At 33.9% G+C, this 27,992-nt stretch overlaps 1 protein-coding gene across 8 annotated transcripts in view; it reads right to left on the reverse strand.

Moving 5' to 3' along the window:
* Positions 1-27,992, reverse strand: part of VPS13B (vacuolar protein sorting 13 homolog B (yeast)) — an 805,833-nt gene that overhangs the window by 352,096 nt on the left and 425,745 nt on the right. For 6 of the 8 annotated variants that reach the window (XM_010863525.1, XM_010863528.1, XM_010863522.1 and 3 more), the window contains exons 26-30: positions 16,467-16,638; positions 15,777-15,891; positions 13,181-13,322; positions 9,678-10,086; positions 4,414-4,525 (exon numbers count right to left, since the gene is read on the reverse strand). In XM_010863525.1, coding sequence (XP_010861827.1) covers positions 4,414-4,525; positions 9,678-10,086; positions 13,181-13,322; positions 15,777-15,891; positions 16,467-16,638 — 950 coding nt within the window. Of the gene's footprint in view, positions 1-4,413; positions 4,526-9,677; positions 10,087-13,180; positions 13,323-13,889; positions 13,957-15,776; positions 15,892-16,466; positions 16,639-27,992 lie in introns of those variants that run through there. The other 2 variants (XM_010863529.1, XM_010863530.1) reach the window with 2 other exon arrangements.

The raw sequence follows: 27,992 nt of genomic DNA on the forward strand, positions 1-27,992 counted from the left end.
TATTCCATTCAATCTTTCTTCTACTTTCTTTTACTTCTTGTACTCTCTTTACACATATGTTAGACCATCTGACTACTCCACATGGTTTTCCTTTTATTCTCTTTTACGTTCTTTTCTTCTTTTCTACTTCGTCCCTCCTCTCTCTCTATGCTTCAGTTTGGATAATTTGTCTGAAACTATCTCCAAGTTTACTAATCCTTTCTTCTACTTTGTCCATCTGGTATTATGGCTATCTAAGGAGTCCTTAATTTCAGATACTGTATTATTCAGTTTTGGAATTTACTTTAAATAGAGCTCATTTATATGAAATCTTCCATCTTTTCAACATATTTCTTTACAGTATTAATAACAATTATTTCAAACTTCTGTCTACTTACTTCAAATCTCAGTCATTTGTGGGTCTTTTTCTGTTAGTTAAATTTTCTCTTAATAATGGGTCAAATTTTCCTGCTTTTTTGGTATCTTTTTGTCTTTTTTTTAATACATATCAGATACCATGTATAAAGACTACGGAAACAGAAGTCAATGTTTTTTTGCCCAGAGAAGGCACATCTTTTCCCATAAGGCAGTGTGGATAAGGAGTGGATCATTTCTGTCCAGTCTTTGGGGTTGGTTTACAACTCCAACTAAAATCAATTCATCTTCCATTTGAAATGTCTCAAGGGTGACATGTCCTGTATTTCTTATGGGCCTCCCTACAGTGTTGCACTGTTCAATAGAAATATAATGCAAACCACAATCAAAGCCGCCAATCTAAATTTAAAAATGCTGGAAGTCACACTGAAAAAAGGATTTAAAAAAACAGTGGAAAATAGTTGTAATAATATATTGAACTCAATATATCTATCCTTCAATTATTGAGCTCTAAGAGTTCTTTATATATTCTGAATACAAGTCTCGTGATTTGTAAATATTTTCTCCCATTCTGTGGATTATCACATTCTTGACAGAGTCCTTTGCACCACAGAAATTTATAATTTTGGTAGAGTTCATTTTATCTTTTTTTCTTTTTTCCCTTATGCTTTTGATGTCATTTTAAAGAAACCATTATCTAATCAAAGGTCACAAAGACTTACTCTTACCCTTCCTCCTGTAAGTTTCAGAATTTTAGCTCTTAATTTTACATTTCTGGTCCTTTTGGCTTAATTTTTATACACAGTGTCAGGTAAGGATCCAACTTCATGTGGATATTCAGATATCTAAATACCATTTGTTGAAAAAAGTATTCTTTACCACTGAGTTGTCTTGGCTCCTTTATCAAAAACCACTGACGGTAAATGTGGTGGGCGGTTTATTTCTGGACTCTCAATTCTGTTCATTGGTCTAGATATCCTACTTTCATACCAGTACTCCACTAGCTTGATTACTATTGTTTTGTCATAAGTTTTGAAATTTAGCAGTGAGAGTCCTTCAACTTTGTTCTTTTTGAAGACTGTTTTGGCTATTTGGAATCCCTTGAAATTCCATATGAATAATTTCCTTATAGATCTTAGAAACTTTGCCAATTTCTACAAAGAAGCTAGCTGAAATTTTGATGTGGATCATATTGAATCTGCAGATCAGTTTAAGAAGGATTGACATCTAACAATATTAAGTGTTCTGATCAATGTACTTGGGCTATAATTCTGTGTATTTAGATTTTCTTTAGTTTCTTTCAACAATATTCTGTAGTTTTCAGAGTATAAGTTTTCTGATTCTTCTGGTAAATTTATTTGTAACAATTTAATTCTTTTTGACGATATTATGAATGGAATTGTTTTCTTACTTTCACTTTTGGATAGTTCTTTGCTTATTGCTGTTGTGAACTGGTATTTACACAGTCGTTCCTTGGTGCCTGTGCAGGACTGATTTTAAGACCCGCTGGGAACACCAAAATCCAGAGGCATCCAAGTCCATTAGTCAGCCCTCCACATCCCTTCTGTATCTCAGATTCAACCAACCATGAGCTGTGTGGTAATGTATTTACTATTAGAAAAAAATCCACATATTTTGAACCTATTGCTCAAGGGTTAACTGTACACTGACTTTTTTTTTTATATCTTGCAACTTTCTTGAACTAGTTTATTTGCCCAAAAGTTTTCCAGAGGCTGCCTTAGGATTTTCCATATATAAGATCATGTCATCAGCAAAAAGATATAGTTTTTTTCTTTCTTACCATCTGAATGCTTTTTATTTCATTTTCCTATTTAACTTCCCTGTCTTCAACCTCTAATACAACGCTACACAGAAGTGATGTCTTGCTCCTGATATTAAGGGGAGAGCACCCAGTTATTGATTATAAACTATAATAGTTGTGGGTTTTTTTTACAGAAGCCATTTATCACATTAAGGAAGTTACAAAAACAAGAAAGAAAGAAGAAACACAAAAGGCAGATTAAAAGAAAGAGGAAGTAAAAACATATGGGAAGGGAACAAGAGAATGAAATTGCTAAATCACATAATCAGCGGAGGGACTAAATGATAGAAGTATGAATTTAAAAATAACTGAAGAGGATTCTAAGATAGATTCTGAAATGCTCCGCAACTGAAGCATATGCTTTTGGAAAAATACATAAATATTCTGTGTGCGCCTTGGCTTTTTGTCAATTAGAAAAAGAAAGTAAGAGCATTTATTCTAGAAACATAAAACAGCCATTATGTACTTTCTGTGTACATATTTTTACATATTTTCTGTGAGGCAGGATGTGAGGCACTGAAGATCTAAAGAGATAATGCACATTTTCAGACTTAATGTACTTTTTGGCATTGTAATTCCATATCCTATCAAATAAGTCAGACTATTAAGACAGTGAAACAGGGAAGGAAGTGAGATATAGTGAAAGAAGGCAGAAAGTAAAGAAAGAAAAAATGTGTAAAGGGAAGAAAGGTAAAGAATGAAGAAAAATACAGAAAGGGAATGAAAAGTTAGGTCTCGAAAAAAAAATCAAGAAGTGAGTAAGGAGAGAGACTGATGGGAAAAGAACATTCAAGAAGGACAAAAGGGAGGAAGCGATGAATCAGGAAGACGAGAGTCACATCTTCATAAATGACGGCTGGAGAGCCAGAAAGGAGAAAGGGTAGAGGAGGAGAGGAAGTTAATACCTTTAGTGACTCACTTTATTGATGGTGACAGGGTCTTTTAATAAGAAACATATTTCTTTCACCAAAAGTAAAGTAGAAAACTCTTTGAGGACCACTTATTTCTGAAGTGGAAAAGAAAAGATAAATATACCTGATAGAATTTCCAAATGTTAGAAAATGAAATTGCTTTCACCCACAAAGGATTCTACTGTAATCCTTTCTTTAGATACTAAGGAAGTCAAAGCATGAGTGGTGATATTGGCTCTGTCATTACTTGACTAGGGACAGTGATTCTTTTGGCTCCTCAATTTCCTAATCTATAAATAAGGAAACCAGATTAGATGATTCCTAAAGCCTACTTAAAGCCTACTATAAGCTACCAGAAAAAAAAGTAACACAACAAAGTAAGCAAAATATAGAATTCAAAGGCAAAAAAAAAAAAACAACAACAAATCAACTCTAATAACAGAAAAAATTGAGAAAACAAAATTCATAGGTCCACTTAAAGTAAAAATAGTTGTCATCCTCTAGGTGGTAAATGCATTATAAAAATCAGAATCTTTCCTAGCAGTAACATTTATTGGAGAACAGTAGAAATGTATTTCTTGTAAGAGTAAGAGAATATAACATCTGAAAAACAGACCAGCAGGAAAAATAAGACACTTGTTCATCTGTATTTCTGTGACTTTTCTCACTTGGTATTATTTGCAACTGTACTTTTGTGTCTGGCAGCTGTGCCAACTTCAGTATGAATGATATATTATTTTTATCATGTTGATTACATGTGTTCACCAGTTTAGTTCTCCATATATGCTTGGTGTGGTTTGCAAATACTCAGTGACAAAATCCAGAGCATGGCATTTTCACAGAAAGTGTTTACTGTGAAATTTCTCCTTAGAAGTTTGCTTTTCTTTACAGCTTTGATCCATATGACATGCACAGTCCTAAATTTCAAATAATGGCTTATAGCTAAATTAAGAAAATGCTTCAGTGTGATACAATATGACTACACTAAGATGTGGTAGTTCTAGAAAGGACCTCATTTTCTCATGTGATTAGAGATTTGGTCAAATTTGAAGTCTGCTAAAATTTTCCAAACTGCGCTTCTTCAGTTTTATGGTGACTTGGTACTTACATTCTGTTATTCATCAACACTTCACAGAAATACTTGATTTGTCTGAATGAATTTAAAAACCCACAACTGAAGAAAATCAGAAAAACCTGGTTTTAAATATCAAAAGATCCTGAATGAAAAGTATTTCTGCAGGCCACACTATACAAGTTTTATTGATCAGTGTATTTCTTCGCAGTATGAAACTGTTGGCAAAATTGGACATAAGAAAATAAACTTACTGGTAAATATCTTTCCTGAGGACGGATCTGCCAAGGGGATTGTCAGCCTGGGGAGCCATAGCAACAGAGCCAATCTTCAGAACCATGGTATCTTCCTTTGCTGTCTGATTAACTGTAACGAAAAAAGTAGATTCATGAGGAAACAGTGGATCTGTGCACAACCTCATGTATAAGGAGAAATTTTGAAGAATGGGACAGACATACATTAAGATAAGACCATAAATGAGGACAAGAAAAAATATGCTTAAAATAGAAATATTCAATGCTCTGTCCATTGTTTCTTTTATATCCCACTAAGTACTTCTCTGCACAGACAATTAAAAATGGCAATAAAATAATTCACCCAACATAAAAACATGCAATATTAATTATATATAAGTAATACTGAAGTAGCGTATTTATCTAATTTCATGATGTGATACTACTACATTTTTCTCCCAAGTGATTTTCAACCTTTGGTTTTCAACACTGTACTGTTGCTTACAAATACATTAAAGGATATCAAAAAGTCAGTAACAAATTCTCCAAGTTGTTTGAATTTACATAATTGTACTAATACAACACACATATAGGAACACACAAGAGCACTTTAAGGTGTAACATGTGAGCTGAAGGCTGCAACAGTAAAGAAAGAAAAAAACAAGTAACTGATTAATATATAAGGGCTTTTCAACTTGCTATTCTAGGCACTTTTTAATGTTAATAATTTCTACTGTGGAACTGCTTGAGAAATAGTAATTTCACACTTGTGTAAAAGTCCTATTTCCTAATGGAACCTAAAACTAAGGTAAGTATTTTCAGAAAACAAGAAAAGGTAAAAGGGTATATTAATTCTGATTGGTTAAACTGAATTAAAAAAAATTTATCACATGTTCTGATGTTACAAAGCTAAACAATTCTATAAGCCATTGGCTAATTCAATGTCTTTTTAAAAAATTATTTGGAATAAAGAGCTTTTTTGGATGCCCTCATTAATTTACATTAAATTTATTCCTTCTTTCCCCACAGATGAGTCTACTGCAGTAGCTGTTCAAAATTGTTTAAAAATTGTTAACAATATACAATTTTCTGGGTTTTGAAGAAAACATATAGTAAAATTCATAATTTCTTTCAAAGAATTATCATCTGCCACAAATGGAACAGAAAAGGACTGGCTCTGCAAGACCTCAGGAATATCCTGAACAGAACATGCCTACAAAGGCATACAATCCATATTTCCCAAACTGTGGTGCCCAAAGAATGCAAAAGCTAAGAGATTATTTCCAGCTGCTTCGACAAAACACTTGGTATGGTCTGACTTAGATTAGTCTAAAAAGGAAAGTCAGAATTAGGAAAATCAGAAAAAATAAGAAGAAAGATATTCAGCGAGGAAAAGAAGGAACCAGAATAAGACGTACATAAGGGAGAGGCAAAATGGCAGGGGAAGTGGAAAGACAGCAAAGGGGGAAGAAAGAGATGAGCAATCATAATAAATATCAGCATGTGGATGCTGCAACACAGATGATATTTTTGAATGTCCACAGCAAAAAAGATCAAATTAAACACTACTTCTCATGAAGTTACACTATTTTCAAATGACTAGAGGTCTGGCTTGATTATAGGTGCTTATACTATGAAACCTGTTTACATTTCACAGATCCTGCATTTTATGTCAGGCTTATCAAATAGTTTCATGTGGGTAAAACCTCTGATTAAGCAGAAGGCATCAATTAAATCAATAAATAGTAAGCCTGGAGAACAGACCATACCACAAAAGTGTGATTAGTGTACTTGCTAACTGTTCTTCCAGGCTACAGATACTACCCACCATATGAAAGTCTAAAATGTAATAGAAACACTGCAGTAAATGAGGTACATATGGAAGAAAAATGACGTCCTTAGTGTTACACACAAAGCCAGATCCAAGAACAGAATTCTGTTTCTCTTAGAGCCAAAAGTATTCTCACTAGATTAAACTGACTACAAAGTTATATAATAATAATAAAAAGCATTTAATGCATATCATTCATGAACTAAATTAAAATAATCAATTTTATTATAGAAAGTATTCAGCTTATCAAAATGTATCCAGAGATATAAGAAAAACTAGTAAAAAATAGGTATTTATACAAGAAAGCGCCCTGAGTCATGTCTTTAGTTATTTGATAGCTGGGGAGAAAAAAAAAACAAAACAAGCTTCCCTTTTTTGGTTTATTTCACCTGCATTTAATAGTTGGACCAAATGAGGAAGTGTTCCCTCTAGAAGCATTTTCAACATGAAAATGAATGCCTTCCTTCTTTGCTGTAACTGTATTTTTAAAAATTGAGCCTCATGAGGAACTACTCACTCTAGAAGACTCATATCAGATCCAAAAAACAGCCCTGTTATGAAATAAATAGCTTAAGCTGGAAGTCAAACACCTGTAGATTCAGAATCTTGATAATAATTGCACATAAAGCAAGCAATATTCAAGTCAAAAACCAGACTTTAATATAACTTCTTTAAATATTAGAATGTTAAATATATTTTTATTATTGAATTTTACAGATGAACTATTCGAAACTTGTACATTTCATGTAAAATGAAACATACGTCTGAAAGACTTTATCTTTTCTTGAGGCAAGAGAGTATGTATTGAAAATGAAAAGGCTAAGAACAAATCTGAAATTATGAGCTTGATTAAGTAACCAAAAGCTTAAAAGAGCAGAATCTTCATGAAATTGTCAGACAATAAAAGACTGTTGTTCATAGCTAAGTTTTTTAAAAATTCAATATGAAATAAAAACATTTTAGAGACTTCAATTTTCCTTTAAGATTCTCAGTATAAACTCTATATAATAAAACATCTAAAATCTCAAAGGTATTTGAACTTGCCACTGCAATGTTAAACTTTTATAAAGCCACAACTATAATGACAACCTCACATTAAGCTATCAACAAAAGGTACTATTAGTTATTGACATATTTTCAGCTGAAGACACAATGAAGGTTCAATAATATGTAACCCAGTGATTATGTACACTAATGGGAAATACAGTCACATTCAGTTTGACAATCATCTCTGAAAGACACAAACTGCTTGGAGATAGTTTTATAGTTTCTGCTAAGAAGTATGAAATGGCAACATTTCAGTATGCTATCACACTCAATAAGACATAATTTCCATTCAGTTTAATTAATCTGATTAAAAATATTATGCTCATTTGAATTACAGCAGTAATGAAGAAAGATAAAGTGGCCCCAAAATTTAACATAATATGTCAAGACATTATATATATATGTGTGTGTATATGTGTGTGTGTGTGTGTGTGTGTGTATGTATATATATATATATATATATATAGTGGATAGGCACATGTTTTGGCAATTGATAGTATCTCAGATACAGATATGAGAACAGGTATAAGCAAAGATATACATGCTGATATAAATATAGGGGTACACATAGACACACATACACACACACACACAGAGTCAAATAGCAAAAAAAAACACAAAACATGAAAAGATATGTGCAATACAATGCAGGTCAAACAACAGGCTTCACACAGAGTTCTTAATAAATGACGAAGAACAGATGAGCAACTCTTTAGGAAAAAAGTATACTTTTCACTAATGAGACTGACAAAAGACCAAAAAGCATGACAGATCCCTATTACAAGGACACCAAGGAAACAGTATAAACTGGTCAGGCAATTTATAGGAGAGCATTTTGACACCCCTTAATATTTTTAAGGTAGATACCCTTTGATCTAGCAATTCTTTTGCTAGAAATTTATTCTATATATACTCACCCAAGTCATGAAAAATACCAGCAAAAGGTGTTTATTACACAAAGTGTTCATATAAGCAAAGGATCAAAATTAACCAAAAGTCCACAGAGAAATGTGGCAGACAGTATTTTCCAAAGATGGCTGTAACAAGGTCCCTTCCCTAACTTCCACCTCATATGCTCTTATTCAAGGTTACATGCTTAGCAGGTACTTCAGGGTCACAATTTTGAAATTATACCTTAAAAATCCCACCACAAGCAGCACCAAAAAAGAACAAAGGAGCTTGAAAAATAAACTAGGAAGAGTCTAGAAACCTTCTGTAATTACAACCAATTGAAGATTTTCCTAGTTACAGCAAGGAAATGGGAAACTTAAAGTAGTATCAACAAAACTGTGTGATACACAGTATTCATTATAAAATTTAACTAAATGTTCATAAAACAATAAGCCAACAAACAAAACAAATATATGCACAAAGGAGAGAAAGTTTTTCCTTTCCCTCCCTTTTCTCAAATAGCCAGGTGAGTATCCCTTTGGACATCTATACAAATCAATGAAGCACAGAACCTGTTTTGATGAACCACCACTGAGTATGACAGAAAAATGAGGCTAGGGTCAACCCATGAAACCCCTGACCTCTGTCTATCGTGAAGGTGCTCAGCCACAGGTACTACCACCTTTACTAACAGGGAGCTCCCGTCATGCTTCCTGTTGACTCAATACTATCATTCAGAAACTACTACAAATCCTGCCTCGTCAAAAAAGCTTCAAAGCAGATTGGTGGTTAATCAACACCATAGAATTCTCAACAAAGAAATGCCATATAAGCCAGCAATTTAACCCCGAGGTACATACTCAAAAGAATCAAAAATGAGTTTGAACAGACAAGTATATAGCAGCATTACTCACAACATCAGTGGAAACAATCCAAGTGTCTGATAGAAGACTGGATTTAAAAAATGGGGTATATCCATACAATAGATACTATTCTACCATAAAAATAAATGAAATTATGATGCATGGTATACAACATGAATGAACCCTGAAAACATTATGCTAAGCGAAATAAGCCAGACACAAAAGGACAAATATTCTCTGATTCAACTCATATGAAATACCTACAACAGGCAATTTCAGAGAGACAGAAAGTAAGCAAGGGGGAGTTATTCTTCAGTCTGTAAGGTACAGAGTTACTGCTTGGGGTGATGAAAACATTTTGGAGATAGAAAGTGGGAATGGCCGCACAAGACTGCCAATATAATTTATTCCATTAGTGCAGTATGAGGAGTGTTGGCTAATTTTATAAAGCAATTTTTAGTTATCTTAGGTATATAGAACACAATATTGGAGGTGAACAAAACAAATGACAGAAAGTATAAGCTTTATTAGCAAAAGACCTAAAGAAAAACATTTCCTATTTCTTACTCTAGTAATCAGCAGAGTCAGAAACACACACAGTATTTAAAAGTTATTTAAAATAAGACTGGAAAAAAAAATTCTAAAAAGAATACCTTCAATACTTGGCTGCATTTCTTCTGTTTTTGGAACAAAAATTCTGATTACGCTTGTGTTGATATAAATCAAAGGTAAATTGCGTGAAGTCAGTGTATGGGTCCTCATGGGCTGACCAGGAGATTTTCTTTTCTCTTTTTGGGTCCTTGGTAGTTTTGCTTGAAATATACTTGCAATGGCATTAAGTAAAGGAAAACAAAGGACAATATCAAAGGCTTGTGCTGAAAGAAGTATTTCATGAAGAAAATGAGGGGAACCATCTGTTAAACCTTCAGATAACTTATGAAAACTTCTTCGCTCATTTCTTGATGTTAACTTGTGGCGAACATTTTTTGTTACAGCTTTTGTGTATGTCAAAGACAGAAATCCATGCTGCTGATGAGAGCCATCTAGAAGCTTTGCAGTTGTCTGTTCCAGAAAGAGGAAATCACAATACATATTTTATTCAAAAAGAAAAAAAAAAGAATTTGAAAGCAGAAAACAATCTAGGTTGGTACTATTATCTTTTGTTATTGTCAATATTTTTTCCCCATGATTAATCAGATGTTTAATATAAATAAAAAAATAAAAACACACTTAACGAGCACATTACTAATCAATTCTACAGACAGGGCAAAAGCCTCTAAGACTCAGAATGACTGAACTCAGGTTAGGAATCCTGGGTTGTAGTTCTAGGTCTTGAGAGAGGTAATTAACCTCTTTGTGCCTGTTTCTATAATTTCTACATTTTCTACAACACTCAGAATTTGGAACAGTTCATATATAGATTTATCTTTTCATTCTTGATAATTTTTCATTAAAAGTAGCAATACGCTGTCATAATTTGGGTCAGACAGGGTTTATGAAAGAAAAATTGAAATAACCATGCTATGTATTTTCATTGGTGATCAACAACCTGAAAAGTTGATTGACTTCACTTGACTTAACATTTATAAAAACAAAGATTTTCCTCTGTAATCTCACTAATATATATGAAGACAAGCATCACTGATATCACACTTTGATAACTGAATTAACCATTTAATGCATATAAAGAAAAAATGGTATCATGAGACAAAAATAGCTTTCTTTTAGAACTTGTCTATTTTCCGGGACTATCATATTGTTTATAAAACCTACCTAACAACTCTCTTTCAACTCATATTCCCTGGATTTAATACCATATTAACACACATAAATATCTGATTAAGACTGAAAACTGTATCATAACAACTTCAGTACTTGTGACAAAACTTGTCCAATAAACTTATATTCAAATTGAACACTATAAAATTATAGTAAAAGAGCAGGGTAAAATAAAACATGTAATTTGAATTTCTCAACATATAAAAAGGATATTTTTGAGAAAAGTTTTCCTGAACCAATTAATGTACATAAAATTCTATTTTGCAAATTAAAGTATAATTACTCAAAATACAACCCCTCTTCCCAAGGCTTGATGAAGATTTTTAGTTATTGGAGTTCAAAGAGTGATGTTAAGAGAGGAAGTGAACCAGGAAAAATGAAAAAGAAGGAAATACATTCACATAAACAAGAAAAAAGTGAGAAGGAGCAAAGCAACAATATGTCAGAGCCTACGTTATTCCATCATCAGTAAACCTCTTCTTCTACTTCTATTTTCTGCTTCTCATTTTGTTGCCTATCACACAATGAGAATAAAATAGTATGAAACTCAGTGCTCTGTTAATTTTGTTTTAAATTTGGATTTTATAGTGAAGAAAGACAAGATAAAATTTACCTTTGCAAAAGTATCTCAAAATCAACTTTTTGACCATTAAAAAGAGCTTGTAAAGTAAGCATTAAATAGATATGCAATATAATAACTTTTCATATAATTGTCCTGCCCACAGAACATCTTTTACTTTGTCCAACTTTCTCACTTCATTTTATCTTATTTCCCTCTCTTTTGGCTTTCTACCCTCAAAACAAAAGGAAATACAGTAAAACAAGAAAAAGTGATTGCAATCTCATCACTATGATGCTGAACTGCGGGCAAACGTAGATGGACCTGGGTGCTGTGGGTGGCTGCAACGGGAGAGGCCACAGCCACACTGTCTCTAGGTGTCTCAACTGGGGATTAAGGTGTTGAGGGGTAGAACCAACCATAATCCAGATGAATCACCTCAAAGCTTAATTAATGGCAACATTTGAATCCTGGAAATAGTATAAAAGGCGTTTGGAAGTACAAATGTTTTGATTTGGTAAAGATAGTTTTAAACATGTTGACTGCAGGTATTAAAAGGTAAATGCCCATGAGAGAAAGTGTGGTAAAGTGCTGCATTCCTACCTGCGCTAGTAGAATGAGTGAAAAGACATCAAGTATGGATGAATACTAGCTGGAACTGAAATAAGTATTACCTTTCATAAAGTAATAATAATATTTTCTACTACTTAAAATGAAAGTCAGGCCAATGATAATTATTAAAATGTTAAGAAAATTCAAAATTTAGAAAAATTGATAAAATTCTAAAACACATTAACAATAATTTTGGTTTGCTTTCATGAATACATGTTAAAATTGTTAAGAAAGCTTCTCATGGATGCTAATGAACATTTAAAGAGAAGAAAATAAATCTAAACAGAATGTCCATTAATACAAAGGCCACATTTAGGGACAATTTTTATCCAGACTAGACCAGAAAAAATTAAAAAATCAAATCAGAAACTAGTATTTGCTATGCAATTGCCGCGTTAAACACTAAATCTAAGAACACAATTATTTAAAATATTTGGCTAATTTTTACACTTTATTTTTAAAGATATATGTCTTAATTCCTTTTAAGTTACAAAAAAAGGGGAAATAAATACTAGTTTTCAGATGCTGAGAAAATAATAACATTTGCACTTAATAGTTTCTTAAGAGGATTTCTATTACCATTGTGAAAATCTACTCAATATTTAAAATTTACATGTATTTTTATTGACTTAAAAATATCATTTAAAAGAACTAGCTTAATAATATATTCAGATATTTTATACCACCAGGGGAAAAAAAAGTTTTAAATTTCTAAAACCCACTGGTATACAGTCTAGTATTCCTCTTTCATCTAGTAATTGACAGATGTACAACCTTGTCCAGACTTAAGAGGCACCAAATAAATAAGGCACTTGGAGTTAGTTCTGAGAAGGAAACAGCATAATAATAGGGGAAAAAGCAGTGCAAGGAAGAATCATAAAAGGAATAACGAAAGCAGTATGGTCAACTCTTGATCAGTCAGTATATGTACAATTTAACAAACATACATAACATCCCACTTTGATTTTCCAATGATGATGATAAAATTAGTTTATATTCAATAAACCAGCATATTCAAGTAACCCAGAAACAAACTGGATTATAGTGCAAACAGTCTATAATTTAAGAATACATAATAGTTCATTTATAAAGCGAAAGATACAGAGAAAGATAAAAATCAAGAGTTGACTCTATGGATAGTTCCATTCCTTCTCTGGGTTCCTGTTAATGGGAGTTCTGTAGCGTAATTTAAAAATGATTTCTTACAGAAGGAAAGAAGCCAGAGCAATTACTGAAAGGGTCCTGGTTGCTGATGGGTCGAACCAACAAGGTGCGTCTGTTCAGCTTGTCAGTACAGGAAAGGAAGACACCTCCACATTGCCCCAGAGACCAACACTCTTCCCCAAGGCTTGAGGTGATGGACAGGAGCAAAGAAGGTGAAAAGACAAAAAGCAATAAAAGCCATAAGCAAAAAAAAAAAATCTGGACAGTTTTAATTTTGCTCAAGTTTGCAAAGGTTTAGGTTTGAGCCACTGCTAGGTATGGCCTCTGTCTGCACCATCTTCTGCAAAAGCATTGTTAATGGAAGTAAACAAAAAATTGTTGCTTTTAGTGTAAATGACTACTTTTAATTTATAATAAAGGACAATCCAACATGAACTCACTTATGGAAAAACTTAGGAAAAACTTCTAGAAGATCAACATACTAACACATTAATGACAAAGTATATTAATAAAAGCAATCCTACCTTGATCTTATTAAAAATTTACTTAATTGCTATAACAGGAAAATGGTTACAAAACAAAAGCAACTTAAAGGAATAGTTTTACTTTGTAATGTAATTTTATGAGAATAGGTCAAAAAGAATTTGCTGAGCTCTAATTCTTGTAATCATTAGCCCCACTGCATGAAAGAACAAAGATAAACAGTTTATAATATATTTTTAAAAAGTCATAATTACTAAATGAGTCTCACCACAGGTTTTTCTTTGCACTGTAGAAATACTCCTTCAAAATGTCCTGACTGCCAACCTTCCCCTGGCCTGGAAAACATAAGTTCACCTTATCTGTTCTCTTCAATTTTTCTGAGTTAAGAAATTGAGCATATACAACTATTTCAAGTCGTTATGATGTAAACAGTACTACACTGAACTAAAACGTGGAACTGACAAAGCAATCAATAGAACAATTCACATTAGCACCACACCCTGGTAGTTCTGCAGAGAGCAACTGTCTTAATGGTAAATTATATATTTACCAAGGTTATTTTTCTATCTCATTCATGTGACTCTGGGCTCCCCTTGTGGCTTAGACTCCAGTACTCTTGCCTGGAGAATCCCATGGACAGAGGAGCCTGGTGGACTACAGATCATGGTGTCGCAAAGAGTCGGACATGACTGAGCAACTAAGCACAAGCACATGTGACTCTAAGGTCCATAAGGGTATGGTTTATGTCTATTTTTGTTGAACACTACATCCCTAGTGCTTAGCATAGTGCTTGGGATATAATATACACTTAATAAACAGTTTGATTAAAAGAATGAATAAACTATCTAAATATTTAAAATTTACATAAAATTAACAGCAAAATCATTGATAATCTACAACATAAATTGTAATATTCACATAATCAAGAAATTATTTCAGCAATAAAATAAAATTCACATATATTTGCTAGGATCATTTTGATATGGAGATATACCATTCAAAAGGAACTGAACCACTGCATTATCAAAAATCAATCACTGATTCACTGTTATTCCAACAGAAACAATTATCATACACTTGGGAAAATAATACTATTATAACAGGTCTTAATATATACCCAGCAAAATATTTTTACCATCGAAATTTTGACACAATTTTTGGCTTTGACAGAGTTGAGAGTTATTTACATAAATGATATACATAATAAAGAATGAAAACTCAAATGTTTAAATGTAGAATTAGACATCTCTTATACAAGACTTTGGTTTTTAGAGTATATAATGCATTGATAAAGGTACAGAAATGTGTACTTTTGCAGACACTTAATTGTTGATGAATAAATATGAAAACGGGAAAAAAAAGGACTTTAAGGCTGTTTCTTTGCCAAAATACTATGAAAATGAAAATATGATGCTGTTTAGAAAACAGCTTTTAAAAACTATATGTGAGTTTTACGGTATATAAATCATATTTCAATTATTAAAAAAAACATTTCAGGGTAGTGTTATAAAGCAAAATAACCCCAAAGGCATCTGTATTTTTATTTGGGAAAAACTGATGATAAGTTGTTATATATGTATCTTTATGAAAATATCTAAAACTTTATTTTTTTACTACCATCATTCAATATTATAAACAAATCATACTTATTTATAATCTCCTTTTGGTAGAAATTTATTAGAAAGGAAAAATATGGTTATAGGAACATCTATTAATACCATAGGTACATTAATCTTCTGTGAGTTAGGAAGTCCTCAAAGTTGTAAGGAACATGAGAAGCTGCTCTACTTCTATAATGGTATAGGGAGTGGATGAGGAGTACACAGCAAAACCCAAAGCCATTAGCTGTGTCCCAGGCATCTTAGCAAATATACAACATGCACAACAAACTGTCAAGTGATTAGTAAAAGCAGCTTATTTCATTCAATATGACAAGGTAGATACTTAGGAACAGATTTGCCCTCTTATAAAATAAAACTTTATTATATTCCATATATGAATGATACTAAGTAAAATTAATATATCTGTTAAGAACCATCTTTGGGAATTACTACAATATTTTTTAAAATAACTAATCAAATTAAAATATAAAAATTCTTTCACAGACTTTGGTCAAAGAAAATAGTTTTTCCCATATTCATTATTCATTACTTACTTGCTTCTATAGTGATCAATATTGAAACTTTCTACTTTACATTTCACTTTAGTGTACACATCCTGGACATCTATTGAAGCACTGAGATCTTCTAGTTCACTGACCATACAAAGTTCTGCAATAGGAAGCAAATACTAAATTAGTATAGGGCTCACAATCAACATAAAAACTTTCAATTTTACATTTAATGTTGCCATATATATCCTTGACATGTACAGAGGGACTGAGAGTTTCTGTTCACTAACCACATAAAAATTTACAATAACTACAAAATTAATATTAATATATGCATCAAAATTAATAAGATAGGATACTTATTTCAAAATAAGGGAAATACCAGTTAATGTATGAAGTATTACATCTAATATCAGTCAACAATCTCTGCAATATTTTCAGTGATATGACCACTGAAGAAAGTACAAATACAGTTAAAATAATATGTTTTATATTGGTGACTTTTACCACAATAAAAAAAAAAATTACCTCATGGCTTTTGGAGTGAATTTTAATACAAACAAGACAGAACTGAGGTAATATAGGCACCACGTTAGTACTGCTAACAGAAATCACTTGAATTAGATCTAATGATGTTTGACTTAAATGACAATGATTAAATAAAACAAGGTCTCCAATTTCTTCTAAAAACAGTGTTTAATATTTTATCTGTAGAGTAGAAAAGTAACCCTATACCTATGGCTTTATTGTCAGGATCTGGAGCAAAGAGCTTTACAGTAATTTTGGGGAGCACCCACTGCATCCATAGACTAACACGACCACTGGATCCACCAATGTTACTTGTAGTCTGTTCCAAGGTAACAGAATCTGAGAATGGTGAATCATCAACAGCTTGGACAGAATCTCCCTGGGATAAGAAATAACAACAACAATAGTTTTTAACTTGAATAAATATAAGTAAAAATTTACCATTTAAGTAAATATAAGTAAATATAAATAAACAATAATGCTTATATTTATATATTAAATAATACACATTCATATTTATAAAATATTTATATACATATAAATAAATATAAGTAAAAATTTACCACCTGCAATTATTCCTTATAATTTATATATGATAATGCAAATCACCTAAGTGCTTATATATAATGCCAATAATATAAACAGACTAATCAAATCATTTTCATAGTTTCAGTGTACATGCATGCCATTCCAGGTTCCTCTAAACAAGTTAGGATCATACTAATGAGTATTTTCTTATAGAATAGCTATAGCCAAGGGCCAAATCTGGCTCTATTTTTGGAAATAAAGTTTAACTACCTCACAGTCACATCACTCATTTATCTATTGCCTATGACTACTGTTTAGCAGAGATATGTAGTTGCTTTAGAGATGCTACGATCCACAAAGCCTACAATATTTACTATCTTGCCATTAAAATGTCTGTCTAACCCTACTAAGGCACATTTATGTATGAATCTACAACAACCATAGAAAAATATACCATAGTTAGCATGATTTAAAAAACAGCAAAGCATGCATCATGCCTCATATAGTTTAATAGTAAGAGGACTTTTAAAAGTTAGCAGATTCAATGCCAGACTTTTTAAATGACTTATGTGGTTAGAAGTCTCTTAATTAGAGGTAGAGAACATAAGCTTATTCAATTCAACAAATACATAATGAATTCCAGTTATGTATAAGGTCCTAACTTTGGTACTAACAAACTTTCTGAAGAAGTCTGTTGGATGTTTTTTGTTGTTGTTTGTTTGTTTGTTTTTTTAATCTTTTCAACAGCTGAAAATAAATCCTGGTTTGAAGATAAACAGCTTCAGTCTCAAAGGTAGGAAGAGATGGTGCCTGAAACAGTGATTACTCATGGATTACCTAATTAAGGATTTATTTTTAAATCCCAACCTTGCTATCCATTGAAAATATTCAAAACAACTTGACAACCTAAACCCATTCTCTGTGAACTGATCAAATACACCATAGCATGCTTCCTTAAAGATGTATATATATTTAAATACTCGTTATATGCACTTAAGTTTAGTTTGGCAGGCAACATGCTGTACTAGGATAAGGACTTCGGACACTAGTCATGTAATCTGACCTCTCAGAATTTGTTACCCACCACTTCGAAATGGTTATTAGAATGATATTTATTTCTCAATTATGATTAAATAAGAACATGATAGAAAAGTGATTACATATAATGCATAATTCACAAATAGCATGTACAATTATCACCATCAAGTGGACTACTTTAGAAACCGATACAATCCTATAGAATTTGGTATGCTATACCTTCTTGCCCTTCTCATTCTGTCATACTTATAACTTCAGCACATTTACTTTGCCATAAACATTGAATCTATAACACTTAGTTGATGCTCTGAGTGTCAAAAAAATATTCACTTCCAATGCTAAGGATTCATGACGAGTAGTGAACTATCAGCACAAAACATCCCTTAACGTTTAATAGAAGACAATACAAAAATACTCTTTTTTATGGGTAGTTTTTTGGAGCAGAAGCCACTAATCTCTTAGCCAAGGCATTAGACAGCCCCTAAGCATATTGAAAAGCAGAGACATTACTTTGCCAACAAAGGTTCGTTTAGTCAAGGCTATGGTTTTTCCAGTGGTTATGTATGGATGCGAGAGGGACTGTGAAGAAAGCTGAGTGCAGAAGAATTGATGCTTTTGAACTATAGTGTTGGAGAAGACTCTTGAGAGTCCCTTGGACTGCAAGGAGATCCAACCAGTCCATTCTGAAGGAGATCAGCCCTGGGATTTCTTTGGAAGGAATGATGCTAAAGCTGCAACTCCAGTACTTTGGCCACCTCATACGGAGAGTTGACTCATTGGAAAAGACTGATGCTGGGAGGGCTTGGGGGCAGGAGGAGAAGGGGACAACAGAGGATGAGATGGCTGGATGGCATCACTGACTCGATGGACATGAGTCTGAGTGAACTCCGGGACATGGTGATGGACAGGGAGGCCTGGCGTGCTGCGATTCATGGGGTCGCAAAGAGTTGGACATGACTGAGCGACTGAACTGAACTGAAGAGAAGAGACAAGTAAAACTTCTTACAAAACCAAAGACCCTATGTTTGTTACCAAAGACGTGACCTCTACACAGGTAACAGTTCAGTTCAGTCACTCAGTCATGTCTGACTCTTTGCAACCCCATGAATCGCAGCACACCAGGCCTTCCTGTCCATCACCATCTCCCGGAGTTCACTCAGACTCACGTCCATCGAGTCAGTGATACCATCCAGCCATCTCATCCTCTGTCGTCCCCTTCTCCTCCTGCCCCCAATCCCTCCCAGCAACAGAGTCTTTTCCAATGAGTCAACTCTTCACATGAGGTGGCCAAAGTACTGGAGTTTCAGCTTTAGCATCATTAGTGCATCCTATATGAAGTTTTTCCCTTGACCTCAGTTCTACAACAACTTTCAATCAGAAGAAAATTCAATTTCCTTGAATCTCCGAAAGGAGATCAAATAGAGAAGATTTTCACAAAACAACAGGCACATGTTCACTAGGCACCAAGCACAGCAAAGCAATAGTGTCCTGTGATTCAGTGTGACAGAAAATTATAGTCTTAACACCTGAAAACAGTATAATCATTATTTGTTCAATTACACCAAGAAAAGCAAACTGCTCATTGCTGGTGATGTTTGCATCTAAACATTTTCCCCAAAATAAATATAGATGTTTTCATCTAAACGTTTTCCCCCAAAAAATAAAAATAAATGGTCCTAAATCTACTAAAATTGAAATTCCTAGAATTTGAGAAGCTATATACAAATGAAGATTTTTCATTAGCTGTCTAAAGTAACACAACATCTAATGAAAAGCACAAACTAATACCAGAGAAAGACACATTTTACAAAGTCAAATTCAGTAAAAGACTACATAATGTAGTCAGTATGCCTTTCTCTATGAATTGGTTCTTTGAGCAGAAGAACTCAGAGATTAAATTCTCGCTCTAACACTCAGAAGAACATTATAACCTCAAGAATGGAAATTACAGGGGGAAAAAAAAAATCTCAAATCAACAAGACCTTGATTTTTAACACTACTAAGTATACTGAGCAGGAACGCTAAGAAAACTGTGGCTTCAAATTCAATAAGCAAGCACTCCTAAGAGAGAGTTTTGCTCTCCTTCTTCATGTAGTTTCAGTTTTCATTTTGGATTTACAACATTTTGTGTGGTATTGTTAAATATGTCTGTGCACTCATTTTCTGTTCAATTTCTAAATGTACAGCAAAAATTGAGCCAGAATTGGAGATGCTGACTATTTTCCCACAGGTCTTTATGCCAAGGTTTAAAATATACAGTTCAATTCTTTCACCATTTTGTTGCAAATTGACTAAAATACTGAGTTTATTTTGCTAACTGAATTTATCTTTGTTCATCTGGAAGAGCAAACGCTTCAGTTCTTCATCCTTGGCTTGTTTCAGAGCTCAGGGATGATCAGACTTTTGGCTACACTGCGGCTCTCTTATCAAAATAACTCCAGCATTCTTGTTCAGTCACAAAGCTTCCCAAAGGGCTATACACTTCCACTGCTGTTTGTACTTAAGTCAACAGTACCAAGTGGCCTGCTGTGGTTTCCACTACCTATGCTCTCATCATTCCACTGTGAAGGGTGGGAAAAATTAACTGTTTTAAGCTCAGTACTTAAGCCTGTCACTCATATTTGTTCCTCGACCACCACTCAGATCAGGATTCAGGAGGCTAGGACTATATCCACTGAAAAGTATATTGCTCCTTATCAACATTTCAACATAAAAAGAATGGCTCAGTATTTAAAGTATAAATCATCACAGGATCATACAATCAAATACTTCTCTTCTACTTAATACAAACAATTGTTAGGAGTGAGCTTTTTTAAGCCAGATTCATTTATAGTGAATTCTTTATAGTCAAAATAATTTAAAAATAATAGTAGTTTTGACCCTACTTAGACAGAAATACCTTAGTGTTTTTAAACTTTATATATTTTTGGAATGCAAATAATTAGAAATGTAAATATACAGAAATATAAATAAGCACAACAAATATAAGGTGACTTCAGATTAATGGATTATATTTATATAATAAAACTATTTGAATTAAAAAAAATAAGCCAACAATTGAAAACTTAGAGACATCTTCTAGGACTTCCCCAGTGATTCAGTGGTAAAGAATCCACCTGCAGTGCAGAAGATATGGGTTCAATCCTTGGGTCAGGAAGATCCCCTGGAGGAGGAAATGGCAACCCATTCCAGTATTCTTGCCTGGAAAATCCCATGGACAGAGGAGCCTTGCAGGCTACAGTCTATGGGGTCACAAAGAGTCACACAGGACAGCAAGAGCTAGCGACATCTTCTGGCATGATTATTTTGAAACGACAAAAGCGTTTCAAACAACAAACTATTGTGCTGATTTACATGCGAAGGCTGAACAATAACCTCCTATACGTACCGCCTTATTCAATTAAGTAGATGACATTAAAAATGCTAGAAATTTTACATTTTAAATAACATTTTCATCCTAAATGTTGAAGATAAAATCATTTAAAGACAAACATTTAATGAAATAAGTTTATTTTGAGGAAGAAATTTAAAACTACGAGACATTCTTAAAATAGTACTTGAGTAAAAAAGTTCAAACTAAACTTCCTTTTTAAAAGTTTGTCAAAAATAGTAGTTGGAGGTAGATTACTGCTTAGGTTACCTGCATTTAAATAACTGAAAAACTAACAATAGTTTTGCTACATTAGTTGATACCAAACAACTTCTCTCTCTGTTTTTTGGAGATATACTGACATATAATAATATAAGTTTCAGGTATAAAACATAATGATTCTATATTTATATATACATTGTGAAATGACTACAGTAAATCCTTTTATCATCCATTTTCACAGTCATAAATTATTTTTCTTGTGATGAGAACTTCTAAGAACTATAACTTTGAAAATTCAATACGGTACTATTAAATACAGTTACCATAGTGCACATTACATCACTATAGCTTATTTATTTTATAACTGGAAATTTGTACCTTTAGACCACCATCAATCATTTTGTGCCCTAGCCCAAATTTTCACTTTGGATTTAACTGACAATAAATGCATTTTAAATAATTACTGGAGTCTATGAATCACTTCATGATGGATTGTTTTCTGGAAATATATATGTTTATAACTGGAGTACAGTTGATTTATAATATTATATTAATTTCAGATATACAATATAGTGATTCAATATTTTATAGATTATACTCCATTTAAAGTTATTATAGAATATTGGCTATATACCATGGTATACAATATAGATCATGCTGGATTTTTTTTAAAAATCTAGGTTGCTGAAGTAATTTTAATTCCAGAATCAATTAAAAAATACAATTCAAATTTTTATATGACCCTAAGATTTCAACATTAGTGGTTAATCTGTCAATTTTTACCTTTGTTGAACTCTAAAATCGATATTCTAGCATTTATTCAGCATTCTATATTTTTCTAAAGCTTCAAAATTGTTTCTTTAAAATGCTGTGGATAAAGATGACATTTCAAAGACATTATAAATAAATAAGAGAAAGTTAAAATGAAAAAATGCTTAATGGTTTGCCTAAAATCACAACTGGGAGAAGGCAATGGCACCCCACTCCAGTACTCTTGCCTGGAAAATCCCATGGACGGAGGAGCCTGGTAGGCTGCAGTCCATGGGGTCGCTAAGAGTCAGACACGACTGAGAGACTTCACTTTCACTTTCATGCACTGGAGGAGGAAACGGCAACTCACTCCAGTGTTCTTGCCTGGAGAATCCAAGGGACGGCGGGGCCTGGTGGGCTGCCGTCTGTGGGGTCGCACAGAGTCAGACACGACTGAAGCGATTTAGCAGCAGCAGCAAAATCACAACTTACTTGGAGAGATTTAATTTCATCAACACAATGTTTGTTGTTTAGTTGCTAAGTTGTGTTCCACTCTTTTGCGACCTGATGGACTAGCCTATCAGGTGCCTCTGTCCATGGGATTTCCAGGCAGAAATACTGCAGTGGGTTGCCTTTTCCTTCTCTAGAAGATCTTCCCAACTATACCTATTCATAATAGCTGTCCTTCCTATTATACTTTCATGGAAAAAACTGAAAAGCCAGATTCAAATTAACATTTTATATAATTAGGACAGCTTCCAATATAGTTTATGTATTTACAAGGGAACTATGCAAATATGTATTTGTGTACTGCATGTATATTTGCTTTGTGTGTGTGTGTGCGCTCAGTAGTGCCCAACTCTTGGCGGCTTGATGGACTGTAGGCCACCAGGCTTTTCTGCCCATGGGATTTTCCAGGCAGGAATACTGGAGTGGGTGGCCATTTCCTTCCACAGAAGATCTTTCTGATCCAGGGATCGAATCTGCATGCACTGTGTCTCCTGGAGATGTTAGCAGGTGGATTCTTTACCACAGTGCCGCTTGGTTGTCATTAAAAACAAATTATCAAACTACTAGCACTTTTAAAGGCACTTTTTATTGTTGGGGTGTTGGAGAAGTCCCTTGAGAGTCCCTTGGACTGTAAGGAGATCCAACCAGTCAATCCTATAGGAAATCAGTCATGAATATGCATTGGAAGGATTGATGCTGAAGCTGAAACGCCAATACTTTGGCCACCTGATGTAAAGAACTGACTCACTGGAAAAGACCCTGATGCTGGGAAAGACTGAAGGCAGGAGGAGAAGGGGACACCAGAGGATGAGATGGTTGGATGACATCACTGACTCGATGGACATGAGTTTGAGCAAGCTCCGGGAGTTGGTGATGGACAGGGAAGCCTGGCGTGTTGCAGTCTATGGGGCCGCAAAGAGTCCGACATGACTTAGTGACTGAACTGAACTGATTTTGCAAGCTAAACGGCATAATATTTCAAAAGATGATTATATAGTTTTTGAACATCTTCCTGAACACAAATTTTTGACAACCTAAACCAGCTGAAATACACTGAAGTATGTTTTTCAAGTATACAAGTAAAGTCTTACTTTGGGTCCCTGGTAATAATTACTGTCCCAGGGATAACTTGTTATATAGGAAATATTTGCTCCCCCTTCTGTGTAATAAGGAATTTTCTCTGGGAAGCAATAATGAAGTTATGGGTTAAATTTCCCAGTCCACCTATGTATTATGAGTATGTACATGTTCATCCTCCAATTTAAATATTCAATATTATAAAGTTCTTTAAGGATAAAAGACTTGAGTATTAAAAGCTTAATTTTTAAAAAATGCTGAACACTATTAAGTATCCACATCTATATTAGCATGATTATTTTATAGAATAATGAAAAAAAAGGTTTTGAAGTATGATAGCCCTTTTATGGCCCTGGGCAACTTTCTTTTAAAAAACCAGTTTGAACAGTGGGCATTATTTTGTATATATAAAACTTCATGTACATGCCCATTATACCATGTATATTTATGTTATGTTAACTCTCTCTAGCAACTCTCTTTCTCTGTTCTGAACTGCAGTTGTATTTCTGGAGCCAACCTGTTGCTTTCCTCCCTTTCTCCCACCCTTCCGTCTCTTTTCCTTCCCTCGTTTCCCCCCTCTACCCTTCCTTTCATCCTTCCATCCTCCTTTCCATCTTGCCATCTCTGTGTTTCTCTGACAAAAGGCAACTCAAGAAAGAAAGACTTTAGCAGCTGGTTCAGTATTTTTGGAACTTGAATTGTGAGAAACCATGTTTTTCTAAGAGTCCATTACATTAAGATGAGTAAGTATAAAGAACTGAGTGAAAGTACTAATCTGGGAAATGAACTTTGGCAATTATGAATATGAGTTTCAAAAACCAGACTGCTTCATTATTACTTGTTCCAGTGTGCCACATAAGAACCCTGTTGATAAAAAAAAATTATCAATCCTAATTGATAAAGTACTAATTTCATCTGATGGTAAAGGTCAATGCATGCTTTGGGGTTTCCCTGCTGGCTCAGTGGTAGATTCCATCTAACAATACAGGAGACATGAGTTTGATGCCTGGGTCAAGAAGATATTATGGAAAAGGAAATGCAAGCCACTCCAGTATATTCTTCCCTGGAAAATTCCATGGATAGAGGAGGATGACAAGCTATAGTCCGTGAGTCATAAAAAGAGATGGACATGACTTAGCAACTAAATAACAGCAAATTAAGTTAAGTACCCAATTTAAGAAACTAGAAAAAACAACAGAACAAACCCCCCCAAAAAGCAGTATCTGTCTTAGCCTAAGTAGTAGAAAAAAGTTACCTTTGAGACTTTTTAAACACAACTCTGGGTTACACATAGGTTTGAGGGCATGACTTCACACTACAAAAAAGTTTCAAAAAACATCCAACTAAGAAGTTAATAATTAAAGGGTCTCAGGTTAGTGATGGCCTTTTGAGTCCCTCAGAGAAGGAAATACATGAAATCCCTATTGGGGAACAGGCCCTCAAATACTATGAAAGAGTCTCATGAAGTCCCACTAGTGGAAGAACTCTGAATAGAAGAGCACGAAAAACATAGAGAAACAGTCTACTAAGAGCAAGAATTACAAATGTAACAGTATGATTAAACTCTCAAGATTCAGATAAAAGATTTGATAAATAATATAAAAGAATTTTACTGGACATGGAACAACAGACTGGTTTCAAATCAGGAAACGAATGCATCAAGGCTGTATATTGTCACCCTGCTTATTTAACTTGTATGCAGAGTACATCATGCAAAATGCTGGACTGGATGAAGCACAAGCTGGAATCAAGATTGCCGGGAAAAATATCAATAACCTCAGATATGCAGATGATACCACCCTTATAGCAGAAAGTGAAGAGGAACTAAAGAGCCTGTAGATGAAAGTGAAAGAGGAGAGTGAAAAACCTGGCTTAAAACTCACCATTCAGAAAACTAAGATCATGGCATCTGGTCCCATCATTTCATGGCAAATAGACGGGGAAACAGTGGAAACAGTGAGAGACTATTTTTCTGGGCTCCCAAATCACTGCAGATGGTGACTGCAGCCATGAAATTAAAAGACACTTGCTCCTTCGAAGAAAAGCTATGACCAACCAAGATAGCATATTAAAAATCAGAGACATTACTTTGCCAACAAAGGTCTGTCTAGTCAAAGCTCTCGTTTTTCCAGTAGTCTTGTATGGATGTGAGAGTTGGACTATAAAGAAAGCTGAGCGCCAAAGGATGGATGCTTTTGAACTGCAGTGTTGGAGAAGACTCTTGAGAGACCCTTGGATAGCACGGAGATCCAACCTGTCAATCCTAAATGAAACCAGTCCTGAATATTCACTGAAAGGACTTACCCTGAAGCTGAAACTTCAATACTTTGGCACCCTGATGAGAAGAACTGACTCATTTTAAAAGGCCCTGATGCTGGGAGGGATTGGGGGCAGGAGGAGAAGGGGATGACAGAGGATGAGATGGCTGGATGGCATCAGCGACTCAATGGACATGAGTTTGGGCCTGGCGTGCTGCGATTCATGGGGTCGCAAAGAGTCAGACACGACTGAGCGACTGATCTGATCTGATCTGATGCCCTGTATCATAATAAATCAGATTTCATTTGGTCAAAATGAGTTGATTTTCTAAATCATTTAATATCCACATATTAAAAGAACCTTTTAAGTAGCTTTTAAGTAGTTTCAAAGCTATTCTATACCACGGGTACAAAGTTGGTACTGGTTGTTTAAATTAGAGTCATGCTACGATAAAAAAGATAATAGGTAATAGGGTGACAGTGGAAAGTTTATACCCCACATCAAGTAGGGATGGTATTGAAACAATATAATCATCATTTAGCATTGTTTCTTCTCAGTTAATGAAAGCCTTTCAGTGAGAGGTAAATTACCTCTAACTCATAATGTTTGACTTAACATTTATTTCAGATGAAAAAAATAGCATAAAAAGCACAACACCGAAATAGAAAAAAACAACAGTGCCAAATTTTCATTACATCTCTTGCTATTTGAACAAAATTAGTTAGAGCTGAAGCCTGCTAGAAGTTTTCCTTCACACAGAATTATTATCAACCGAGAAAATTATGTTCAACCTAAAAAATATTACCTAATATTGAAAAAGTTAGGTGAAATACTTATTCAACATTATTACTGAAAATCCTAGCCAGAGTAATTAGGCATGAAAAAGAAGTAAAAGACAACAAAACTGGATAGGAAATAGCAGAATTATCTCTGTTGATTAACAACATGACCTTGTAAGTATAAAATCTAAAAATTCCACAAAAAAACTGTTAAAACTAATAAACTCATCAAGATACAAACTCAAACATAAAAGTCAGCTGTGTTTTTATACAATAACAATGAGTATCAGAAAAGGAATAAAACAGTTCTATTTATAATAGCATCAAAAAGAGTAAAATACTTAGGCATAAACCAGGAAGTGAAAGACTACAAAGTATTGCTAAAAGAAATAATGCTAATGCTAAGTCACTTCAGTCGTGTCCGACTCTGGGCTGCCCATAGAGGGCAGCCCACCAGGCTCCGCTGTCCTTGGGATTCTCCAGGCAAGAATACTGGAGTGGGTTGCCATTTCTTTCTCCAATAAGAGAAAATAAATGCACATATAAATGCTCCATGTTTATGAATCAGAAGACTTAATGTTAAAAATGAACAGTATTTGGCAAAACTAATACAATTATGTAAAGTTTAAAAATAAAATAAAATTTAAAAAAAATTAAAAAAATTAATAAAATGAACAGTTGTTGTTTGATACGTACCACATTTCAGTTGGGAAAATTTTTTTTAAAGTTCTGGATACAGTTGATGGTGATGGTGGCACAACAACCTGAATGTAATCAATGTCACACAATAGTACACTTAAAAACGGTTTAAATGGTAATTTTGCATTGTATATTTTACCAGAGAAAAACCTTTGATATAAAAATCTTAATTGGGACGTAAAATCCTAATCTCATAGTATCAAAAAAATACCAGTGTATTTATTTAGCATTTGTAACATATGTTCATTAGTTTTATTTTATACAGACTGGGTTACTAGAGTGGCATACAAAATATTTGACCATTAAATATTACTTTATCAATGAGCAAAATAAAATTTTCTATGAATCAGTTCAGTTCAGTCACTCAGTCATGTCCAACTCTTTGCGACCCCATGAATCCCAGCACGCCAGGCCTCCCTGTCCATCACCAACTCCCGGATTTCACTCAGACTCATGTCCATCGAGTCAATGATGCCATCCACCCATCTCATCCTCTGTCCT

Source organism: Bison bison, unplaced genomic scaffold, assembly GCF_000754665.1.
Source record: "Bison bison bison isolate TAMUID 2011002044 unplaced genomic scaffold, Bison_UMD1.0 scf7180017864491, whole genome shotgun sequence".
Lineage (NCBI taxonomy): Eukaryota > Metazoa > Chordata > Mammalia > Artiodactyla > Bovidae > Bison > Bison bison.